The sequence below is a fragment of the Thamnophis elegans genome, chromosome 3 (genome assembly GCF_009769535.1).
Source record: "Thamnophis elegans isolate rThaEle1 chromosome 3, rThaEle1.pri, whole genome shotgun sequence".
Taxonomy (NCBI): domain Eukaryota; kingdom Metazoa; phylum Chordata; class Lepidosauria; order Squamata; family Colubridae; genus Thamnophis; species Thamnophis elegans.
This window is the reverse complement of record NC_045543.1, coordinates 37,606,700-37,618,738: the sequence shown is the minus strand read 5'-3', so window position 1 is coordinate 37,618,738 and position 12,039 is coordinate 37,606,700. Positions and strand designations below refer to the sequence as shown.

Genomic DNA, 12,039 nt, shown 5'->3' with positions numbered 1-12,039 from the left:
CAGATTTTCTCTATATGCAGTTGACATTGTCATTTTATAATTTTAAGACCACAATTTCTGCCATTTCTCTAAATCAGTCCCATGCCCAAAATTTTCCTCCCAAGCTATCATGGTTTCTTTAACTTGTTCCTCTTGTAATTTAACCTCTAATAAATATCCATATAGTTTTTAAGTTACTTTTTCATCAGTACCTGTTAAACTTTTATCTAATTCAGTCATTTTGTTGTAAAGACCTTTTGATTTTCTATCTTCATTATATCTAGATTGTATCTGCACATATGAATTCATTTCTATTCCTTCTTGTTTCAACTCTTGGATAGATTTGAGTTCACCCTCTGCATTCAGAATTTCAGCATATCTAACTGTTTGTTCCTTTTTATATATTATTGGATATGAAAATGCTTCAACAGTTGATATCCAGACTGGATATCTGCAGCCTCGCGATGTACGTGTGCTTTTCCGCGCGTCTTGCAGAGTGCTTTGACGCTGCAGGATCTCTGTGTACAATGGCCGATTCTGATGCTCTGACTTTGTCCAAGGCAATTTGTAGAGTGAAGTTAGATTTGGCAAGTAACCTCCTCTGTAAGTTAATGTCCCGCATACCGCATATAATGCGGTCAAGAATAAGTTCACCTAGGTCTCGGAACTCGCAGTACACTGTGGCCTTTTGTAGTGCCGCAACGTACTCGTTGATCGATTCGCCTTCCTTCTGGTCTGCGAATATTAAATTCGTTCTGGCGAACGTGCTTAGATGGTTTGGGAGCATAGTGAGTCTTCAGCATCTGCTGGAGCACGGACCAAGCGACCGATTGTAGCGGCGTTGGTTCAGAGAGGTCTTTGGCAGTTTTGAACACTTCCCGTCCACAGTAACCGAGGAACATGTTCTTCTTGCGGCCTTCAGAAAGGTCCATGAGGTCGTTGGCGTCGAGGAAGCAGTCGAACCTCAGCATATACGAGTCCCAGTGCTCGGTGACTGGGTGGTACAGAGTCGATGGGGCATGCATGGCCATTTTGTGTTGAGGGCGTTTTGAGTTTGCCGCTCAAAAATGGCTGCTCGAAGCCGAGCTGAGCTTTGGGCTGGATGTACTTGCCGGATTGCTACACTCTTTTTGGTTCGCCTAGTTGCCTTCCAATCCCATCCTCGTCGCCAGTGTTAGATCGGGTAATGGAAAGGCAGACAAGGCTAAAGACAACAACAGCCCTTTATTATAACACAACAGGTAAGAACAATCAAGCGAAGGTTGAGTCTGACAGCAGCCCTTTTATAGGGAGCTGTCAGACCTTTCGACCAATGAGATTAAACCTCTGTTCCCGCCGGAACAGAGGACCTTGGTGGAAACCACTATAATTGAAGCTAGTATCTAACAAAACCTTTTTAATTTCATAACATATGGATGGACTGGGGAACTGTGACCATCCTAGACCAAGCCAAGTCTAAAAACGCTTGTGAATTTTCAGATGCATATTTTTCTAATGATGGCAAATTTGTCAATTTGCCATCATTAGATAAATAAGCATAACATTATCTACATAACTGTACAGAAGAGACAATCAACAAAAGACCAAAATGCTTCCCCAGCAGCAATCAATAGCCAGATGAGCATAGATTAACTCCATGATTAACATCAGACCAACAATCCAGTAGTAAACAAAACCGCAATCAACAAACTGCCAAGCAAGCTAACAGTAAACAGCCCAATCTAAGTATCTCCAAGATCACTCCCACTAACACTGACAGGACAAGCCACTAGAATATAAACTGTGAGCAAACCTCACTCCTTACTAGCACTGATGATGTTTGAATAATGAAACATCTGTAAGAAAACAACCAAGCTCAGAGAGTACCAGGGCCTCCTCAATTACAAAATCATAGGGCTGGAAGGAACCTTGGAGGTCTAATCCAACATTCTGTTCACTGCAGGAGTCCTTACTCCATCTTGGATAAATGTCTGTCCAATCTTTTCTAGAAAACTACCAGTGTCAGAGCATCAACAACTCCCAGGGTGGGGGTGGGGAGCTGTTCCATTGTTTAATTGTTCTCACTTTTATGAAGTTTCTCCTTAGTTCTAGGTTCGATCATTTTCTAACTAGCTTCCATCCATTACTTGTCCTATCTTCAGGGTAATAGTGGGCATAGGTGATGTTTAAACCATGTTTTTTTTATCACACACAAACCTATCCCAAGAGCTTCCCAAAATGATATTCAAGACTAAAGCACATAAAATTTAAAAATAAAAATAATGACAATTTCTGATTATAAACTTTACCCACAGTGTTGAGTAGTTAACTCTAGTTATTTTGTTCAATACCTCTAGCCAGTGAAAGACAGTAGTAATTGCATCTTCATATATAGTATATTTGTGCCACATCACCGGTTATTTCAATTTACTATGAACTTTAAACTTCATCTACAATTCCTCAACTTTTGTTCTCACCATGTTTAGGTTCCCAATTAACTGAGGATTAAATTATACCACTTGCAGGGAATATCTTAAATTGATTATTCCTCAGTCTAAACCAGCCAATAATTGAGCTTTGAGAATGCCAGATAGTCACTGCTCACTCTGCTTCCAGCTTGCACTGAATGTATCTAAACCTTCACATTCCTAGTCAGTTTCCAGCACTCCATGAAAACAAGGGAGAAAGCCCTTTGGATTGGTGTGGTGCTATAGCAAGCCCTGTATTGCAAATCCTGGTAGCATAACAAGCTGGCAAACATTAAAGAGCCTTTCCATATTTTCTGAGTATGAAGCAGCATTTAGAAATAAGTAGCATTCATAAGCACAGGATACTGCAGTAGAGTTTTTAAGTCTTCCTATCATGTAACTGCAGGCTTGCTGTCAGCATTGTTGGATATATAAGATGTGCATCAACAACAGCAAAGTAAAAGTTTTGTATAATAACATTCATTCATTTCAGTCTTCTAACTTAGTGCTGTTGAAAAAAATGTACCTTGTTACGCTCAAATGGGTAACAGCAGTGCTGTGTATGGCCGCTAGATGGGAGCTTAATTTCTGGAAACAAGAAAGAGAATTTTGTGTCAAGAAATAACATGCTTGGATAAGAAAAGGTGAAAAATGCATCAGATACATTTAATCCATATATTGACTATATTAAGATCTATGCCCCCTCCCCCCAAATCCTCCCATTATACATTGTTCTAGGTCAATAACTTTTAGGAATATACTGCAGCTAGTGTCATATTTCAAGGAGAGCCAGTATAAGCCACTTTTGAAAGTTCTTTCTAGAGGTGCTGCTCCTGCAGTTTTTCTAAACATGCTTAAGTAATATTGAGAGGAAGACATATAATTAAAACAGGTGCAATACAGCATCTTGAAGATGAACACATCTTATTATTGCTTTGGTTGGCTCCTCAGTCTCTAACATTGAGGACCTTTTCTCACTTTCCACTCTAGAATGTTGAACTGAACTAACCTTTCCTGTGGCAACATTCTGTCTTTATAACAGAATAATATTTGCTGCTATAGTATCTAGATAATCAAACAAGGAGGCACACAAATATTTTGAGAGTATTAACTGGCAGATATGGTGAGTGGAAGTCCCTCCACACTGAAGGCCCCCTGCAGCAGCGCAGTGTAGAGCCTAATTCAGGCACCATTCCTTAGCATGTTTTTCCCATTAGTTGTCAACTGGGAAAACTACTTTTGTCATGTTGAAAGAAATGTCCTTCTGGGTTCAGCTCCAAGTGGGGAAGAAGACACTGGAGACATGGAGGCTGCTTGGAAAGATGGTTTATTGTTGGACAGGGCCACATGGCTTGAGCCCTGTACAGAAAAGGTGATCACATGCTTCAATGTTGGTGGAGAAGAAGAGAGAAGGGCTGAGGAAGGGGCTTGCTAGGCTTTTATATCCTGTTCAGTCCCACCTCTCTGTTTCCTGTTCCTGTGTAAGAAATGTATTCTGACTGGTTGTCAGACTCCCATGGTGCCATGCAGGGGGCTACTCTCTAGGCTGTGATGAGTTCTCAGTTGCCTTGTGGAGAGTTGAGTAATATCCCTTCCCCCTACAGCTGCAGTGAGGAGAAGTCTTTATTATGTAAAGTGGGCTAGCCTGGCCATCTTAATGGCCCTTTAGCTGGGGATGGGCAGAAAGCTATAGGCAACTATTCTGTCTTTTAAAACATGTTTCTTTTCACATCCAGAGAAATATTCTGCCTTTTCAATATTTCCTAGGATATTTCATTTTTCTGGGAGAGGGCTGGATGATAACTTCCCACAGTCACTTAACTAAGGAAATAATGGGAAGCAGGATGCAAAAATGCACAGCTAGGTATACTCCCACTGGCAACACTGACTACCTGTCTTTTAACAGCCAATATGTTGACAAAATTATTGACTGGATCAATAATTTCTGGCAAAAGGATTTGTATATGCTTTATATGCCTTGGAAATTTTCTAGCTGATCCAGTCAGTAAGTGGAATTATCTTAACCAGCCTCTCCTCCATTTCTGCATATTATCCAATTTGTTTCTTTACCACAGTAACTTTATATAACATGTTTTATATTTTTTTATTAATGTTATTGTAAGCCACATTGTGTCCGTTGATAGTGAGGTGGGCAGCTATATACTGTAAATTGAATAAAAAGTAAAAAGTAACCAGTGCCACAGAAAAAGGCAAATAAATAAAACAATGCAGTAATTTCCACAATGAAGCCAGATAGAGGAGAATGACATATAACCAGAAAAGGATCAACATGCCAATTGACTTTTATAACTTATAAGTTATCTATTATAGTACCACATTAAGACTGCTAGCTAAAATAACAGCTGACAGATTACCCAGCCATCATTTAATTCTTCACACTATCAAGGAAAATTTGGCTACATTTGAATCCTGGTAAAAATAATAGATGTATGTTCCTCAGGTCATCAAGGAAATAATATACCTTTAAACTATTATAGAAATATCAGTAATATGAAAATATAGCAGGGGATAAGGGAGGAATTAAGATAATCTAACCATGGACTGATCTCCTTATAAAAGACTCCATACTCTTGGTACTCTTCTCCTTTCCAGGACAGAAAATCCATATGAAGAGTCTTTCAATATATTTAGGGCCACATCTGAAAAAAGCTGTATGTTGTAACAGTCATGAAATCCTGAATAAAGTAAGGTGACCAGACGTCCCGCTTTTGGCGGGACACACCCGCTTTCCAATGCATTTTCCCGCGTCCCGCCCGCCTTTTTAAAAGGCACGCTTTTTTTGGCGCTCGCAGCTCCCGCCCATCAGCTGCTAGCTTGCTGGGCTGGCTCATCGTTCTGTTCTCTATCCTACCAGATGAGCCAGCCCAGCAAGCTAGCAGCTGATGGGCGGGAGCTGCGAGCGCCAAAAAAAGCGTGCTTTTAGCCTTTTACCTACTACCTACAAATTTAAGCCAGCCCAGCCTGCCGCTCACTGATTGGATTGGCCTGGACTCCAGCCAATCAGTGAGCTGGCTGGGATGGGAAATTTTCAGCACGCTTGCGCGAGTTTCCATTTCCTTTCGACAAAAGACAAAAGAGGTTGCAGCTGCGCTGACTGGTGAGTAATCTAATTCTAATCGAATTTTCCGCTTGCCGCGGCAGGAGGAGAGGGTGGGGGCAGCTGCAGCCGCCCGCGGCAGAGAAGTTCCACGCGGTTCAGGGGCTCCTGCCGCCCGGCAGAAGCCCCTGAACCACGTGCGGGCGGCTGCCCCCTCCTCCTCCCTGTCCTCCTGCGGCCGCGAGGAGTAGTCCGTTCGTGCAGAAATTGCCCGCCCCGGCTGAGTGAATTGGGATCGCCTGCGGCCGTGAGGAGTCCTCGCGGCCGCAGGCGATCCCAATTGAATTCACTCTGTGCGGGCGGCTCGGCTGCCCCCTCCTCCTCCCTCTCCTCCTGCGGCCGCGAGGAGTAGTCCGTTCATGCAGAAATTGCCCGCCCCGGCTGAGTGAATTGGGATCGCCTGCGGCCACGAGGAGTCCATTTGTGCAGGGGTCCTCGCGGCCGCAGGCGATCCCAATTGAATTCACTCTGTGCGGGCGGCAGGCGCTGCGCCCACGAGGAGCTGCCTCTTCGTGAATGGAATCGCCGCCTCCGAGAGCATGGGCGCAGCGGCTGCCGCCCGCACAGAACATCGTGCGGGGGTCCCGCCGCCCGGAAAGTTATGGAAAGTTATCTGCTGGCGGCGTCCGTTTGTGATTGGGATCGATCGCCGGGGCAGCCTCTCGCTTCCGGAACTTCCTCTCTCACTTCCGGGGGTCCCGCTGCCCGGCAGAAGCCCTTGAACCGCCGCGGAATCCGTTCGTGAATCAAAATGGATCCGCGCGGCAGGAGGAGAGGTTGGGGCGCTGCCAGCCGCCTGCAGACAATTTCCTCTCGCTTTCGGGGGTCCCGCCGCCTGGCAAAAGCCCCTGAATCGCATGGAAGTTATCTGCTGGCGGCGTCCGTTCGTGATTGGGATTCATCGCCGCCTCCGAGAGGGTATACAGAACACTATTTACCTAAATGTGCATATATATACAGTTTAGTATTTTAGCATTTATTTTTGAAAAAAATCAAACTCCTAAATCATGGTGTATAGCTTATTGCTCCTATCTTGGACATATTTTTTCTGATCAAACATTTGTGTTTACTGGGGTGGTGCATAAAGCTGAAAAGAGTTATTGTTTGTAATTTTTCTACATTATTTTGCTGTTAAAGAAGAGTTTTCTTCTTGGGGATAGATATTGATGGAGATTTCTTGTGCCATTAGGAATTGTTGCAAAGAAAAGATAAAGAATCTTATGGTGTGATATTGGTGAATTTTTTTAAAAAATAGTCTGTGTTGTCTTTCTGTCCCAAATAGTTAAATATAATTTCATTATGAACATCTGCAGGGTTTATGGGATTCCCATAATATGGGAGATTCATGCCTTTGTAGGTCATATTTGCCCATTTGTGGTTTTCTGTCTCATCTGTGAAATTCACAACCTTTTATTTGTTATGTTCTGAATTTTTCTCTTTTTAGAAAGTGATAAGAAATCTACCTGCAATTTAATCTTGACCAGGCATCCTGACTTTTAAGAAGTCACTGACATGCCAGTTTTAAAATTGTTTTTTTTCTTGATAGTTAAGGTCAAAAATTTAAACTTGCTGTCACAACTTTGAGCAGGGTGTGAGATTGTTGATGTCCATTTTACTGTCTTTCAATAACTGTATAATGTTCTAATCAAGCCTCAAATTAAGATGTTACCAACTAGTATGTGAACTACTGGAAAGATTGTGTGCCTATAGAGTTAAGAGTAAGAGTTTCATTTCATGCATCAGAAGGCTGTATAGTGTAGAGAGAAAAATATGTTCAAAACATTACAGTTGTATGTGTTAGCCGCCTGAATCTATATTACTGTCTTTGTTTTAAAAATTTTCTCTCAGGATCCCAAAATGGTATTTGTTTGTATGGGTTATATTTATCAATATGTATTGCATTAAATATTGAAATCTAAGTATTCACTGCTACTGTGGATTCTCACAATTGTTTGATGGGATTTCAACATAGGCTGGCAAATTTGAATTTTGAGTACCCTTGATTGGGTCTGACCCTCTGGACTCCAAGGAGAGATTTTAAGAAACACTGATTTCTTTTGCCAGGTAATATGTAATAGGTTGCCACTGCAAGTGTATTTGAAAAAGATAGCTTACTCTATGGTGTTGTTTTTTTTATTTTTATACTGGAATTCTTCATGAAAAAATCCAAAAGGATTTACAAAAGAATAATAAAATATCTCTTCAAGAAAACAATAAAACTAACAGTGTCAGTGAAGATAATATAGAAAAGCAAGGCATAATTCATTTTTAAAAAGCAGTCTAAGAGGGAGGTTGTCCTGAAGCACATGTTACTCTAGAATTGCCTTGGGTGAACAGGCTTGATTTCAGCTGTTCAAACAAACCAATGTGTAGAAAACAGCTACACATTTCCTAATTTATTATTAAATAATTTGTATTCTATCAGGGGCTTTCAGCAGTTTACAGCAACAAAAATGCCAAATAAAATTATATTATTATAAAATCATTGTAACAATTCCACAAAAACAATAAAAAGAAAATCCAGTGATAAAACCATATTAAATCCCAATGGCTCTAGATTCTAGAAGACAGAATAATTTGTACAGCCTTCCTGAATGGACAGCAGGTTAGGGCTCCCTGCTCTGGAGGAGGTTTCCAAAGGATGGGCACCAGCTGAGACCTTCCTCCTGAGAAAGCCCTACCTTTGTCATGAATGGGATTACTAGCAGGGCCTCCCCAGAAGATATTTAAAGCTCTGGTAAGATAGCTTTGAGGGGGGTGGTCTTTAAATATTTGGACTTTAAGCTGATTTTGGAAAATCTGTAAATTTTAAAGCACAAAACTGCTATTGGCTTGTTTCCAGATGAGTCATTTACTGTAAGGAGTATAGGCTCAATGTATTTTAAAATAATATTTTATTTATTGTGCATATGATTTTTTAAAATAGTGGTATTCTGTGTTGATTCTTTTTTTAAATTGTCTTAGACTATTTAAAAAAAGATTCTATCCAAAATAAATTGAAACAAGCCATTTTAAAAATTTCTATGCACAATACTTTGAAATGGACTCAGGAGTCATGATTGACACTGAGTGAATTTGCACTTTTAATAATCAGGAAGATACAATGGCATTGAAAAAAGTGACTGATGACCATTTTTCACACTTAGCGACCATTTTCACACTTAGCGACCGTTGTGGCATCCTCATGGTTACGCGATCAAAATGTTGATGTTTGGCAACAGATTCGTATTTCTGATGGTCGCTAAGTGAGGAGTCTCGAGGAGGGGGAAAACATTTAGTGACCAAAGTTACAATGGCATTGAAAAAAGTGACTGATTACCATTTTTCACACTTAGCGACCGTTGCGACCATTTTTCACACTTAGCGACTGTTGCAGCATCCTCATGGTCACGTGATCAAAATTTTGTTTGGCAACAGATTCGTATTTATGCTGGTTTCAGTGTCCTGGGGTGACCTTTTGACAAAAAAATTTTTTTTTAATCAAGCCCCCCCCCCCCCCCCCCCGGTCAAGGGTGTCCCTCTTTTCCAATCTGAAAATCTGGTCACCTTAGAATAAAGCCCTCTAGCAAAGCATGTTTACATGTTTAAACGTAACAGAAGTTTTGAATATCACCCTAAATCCATCTCTTGGATGGATTTGTTGATCTGTTGATGCAACGATCAGAGTAGTTCAGCCTTCTCTGTGGCTGCTCCGACCCTCTGGAACGAACTCCCCGTGGAGATTCGTACCCTCACCACCCTCCAGGCCTTCCGCATAGCCCTTAAAACCTGGCTGTTCCGACAGGCCTGGGGCTAGAGACTTGCAGCCCCACTTCGAATGGTATGATTGTTGTGCTTTTTAATTGTGAATGGTTTTATGTCTTGTAACTCGTCTGTTTTTCCCCTCCCTTGAGTTGTGAGCCGCCCTGAGTCCCTTTCAGGGAAAAGGGCGGCATACAAATAAAGCAAAATGAAAATGAAACTAAAGACTCCAATCCAGTCACTGCCCTTCTGGTCAGACCTGCCTGATCCCCTAGCCCCAATTTCCTTCCCAGTGATGACACAGCTCTTTAAATTTTGGTGCTGCCATAGGATTTACATTCTTTAATTAAGATTTTGGAGAGATTGTTTCAAATTTTTCTACAGATATTATCTTTCCAGGATTGTCAGCTTTTGGAAATGTTAGAAGTAGCTGTTATTTCTAGAATGAAATGTAAAAATATGGGATCCTTGGCGCACTCTGAGCTTGGTTGTTTTCTGGCAGACATTTTATTACCAAACTTTGTAACATTATCAAGTGTTAGTAAGGAATGGGATTTGCTCTCATTTTATATACTAGCCATTTGTCCTATCAGTTTTGGTTAGGGGTAGTCTTGGAGGTTCTTTGATTGGGCTGTTTACTATTAGTTTGTTTAGTAGTTCCTTGATTTGGGTATTGCTTACTTCTTGATTGTAGGGCTAATGTTAATATTGGTGTTAATAACTCATCTGGGTATTCATTGCTGGTGTTTTGGTTTTTTTGCTTCCCTTTTGGCTTTTTGATTGTCTCTTTTGAATGATATGTAGATGTTTGTGTCTTTGGGCCCGTTGATGGTGATTTGTCTGAGTATTAGACTTCTGGGAATTCTCTCGCATTTTTAAGATTTGGCTTGGTTCTGGATGTTCACAGCTTCTCAGCTGAAACCATGGTTATGTCTGCCCATGTCTTGTGATATCAAGGAGTTTTCATCGTGCCTCCTGTAATGTAAAATTGATATAAAGACTATTTGAGAAATAATCCAGTAGACAACTCTGTTTTCAGTAGAGAAGGATGATAATTCCTTGAAATACCCCATATGCTTTCTCAATGTGAGGGCCTAGCTCTAAGTGAAAGCAGCAATATTAGCAGTTCCTATGTGCAAAGACATACCTACTATTAAATTAATAACATTAATATAATTTGGTGAGGTAGGCAGTAACACAAAGTTCAACCTGAATAGATGACATGAGGAGAGATCAGTTTTCCTTTCCAAGAGAACAGGAGCTAAAAATAATGGTTTGCTATAAGAAAGGAGACAAGAGTTCATCTTCCTTTGCTTATGCTGCATTTAAATCCCCTTTTGATTTATAAAGAATTGAGAGCAATCTGACTGTCTCCCAAGTTACCTCCAGCTTTTTTTTTAACCATCTGATAAATCAAAACAGGTTTGTCTAAATTTCAATCCGAACAACGGCTGACAGAAAATAAATGCAGAACATTTGTTTACATTTTTTTTAAAAATTGCAAGCCATAGGAGAAGTTTTAAGGAAATGACATATAATTAGATGGTACAACTGAAGTAAATGGAATTCCCCTCAAATCCCACAAAAAAGCAAATCCCATTCATTCATAAAATGAATGATAATTAAAGCATCTCATTTAAAACACTCTTTAATTGTTTTTGATAAAACAAATAATACAATAAAGTATTTGCAAGGAAAATTGCCATAAAGCTGTGCATTCTGGTTGACGATTGCCAGTTTTCTGCACAAGGAAGAACGCAAACCTCCCTTCACTTCTCCCCCACCTTCTGCTTTCCCTTTCTCTCCCTCAGAGGCAGAGTGCCAGCAGTCTCTCAATCGTGTCATATCTTTCCTTTTTATTCATTGTAGGATCTATTAATAGCTTGAAACAACTGTTTCCTAAAAATGGAGTTCTGAATGACACAGAAGCTGGCCTGAGCTATGTAAGGTATCCAGGGTTTGGTCTCTCAGCTTCTCCTATTTTTTGCCTTTGTCTTCAAACAAGGGTTGCTTACTTGCTGCAGATGCTTCCTGGTGACCTGAATCCATCTTGATCTATCTCCTGGAAAAACGTGGGGATCAAAACAGTGCACAGAGATCGCTGAATTTCTCCATGCTTTCCCCCTAAAATTTCCTTTTCTTCTCCCAGATAAACTCACAGAAGTCCAGCAGTATGAAGGCAGCTTGCTGGTTCCTGGCAGTTTTTTATGTGCTTGCCTGCTACAGGGCTGAAGAAGGACTGGACTTCCCTACCTATGATGGGAAAGATCGTGTGGTTGACTTGAGTGAGAAAAACTACAAGCAGGCCTTAAAGAAGTACGATATGTTTGGTGTGCTGCTCCATGAACCAGTGACTTCCGACAAAAGCTCTCAAAGACGGTTTCAAATGACTGAGATGGTGCTCGAGGTATGTGTAACTACAGGTTTATGTAATTGTTCATGGAATAATTTGGAGTCTAAATTGGAGGAGGATACAGATCTTCAAATGGACATTTGAGAAAAATATCAATGCAGACTTATATTATCATTGGCAATTAATTTCTAAATCTTAACAATGCTTTTAAAAGTAAAATTCTGCTTCTCAAATTGTATTATTTCACTTATTTAAGCGAAAAGTTTCTTTCATCCATATATTGGATTCAGTTATTCTCCTTCCCATTAGGAACTAAACAAGAAAGCATTTAGTAAACCAAGCTGAAACAACTTCAAGTTCAATGTTCTTTGCAGTCTTGTTATCAGTCTTGGTTAAGTATT

The 12,039-nt window shown here is 40.6% G+C and overlaps 1 protein-coding gene across 1 annotated transcript in view; it reads left to right on the top strand.

Annotated features, from left to right (window-relative positions):
- Positions 1 to 11,458: 11,458 nt before the first annotated feature.
- The window catches only part of LOC116506587 (calsequestrin-2), a 41,823-nt gene continuing 41,242 nt past the window's right edge, over positions 11,459 to 12,039 (top strand). The window contains exon 1 of the mRNA XM_032214403.1: positions 11,459 to 11,692. Coding sequence (XP_032070294.1) covers positions 11,459 to 11,692 — 234 coding nt within the window. The remainder of the gene's footprint in view (positions 11,693 to 12,039) is intronic.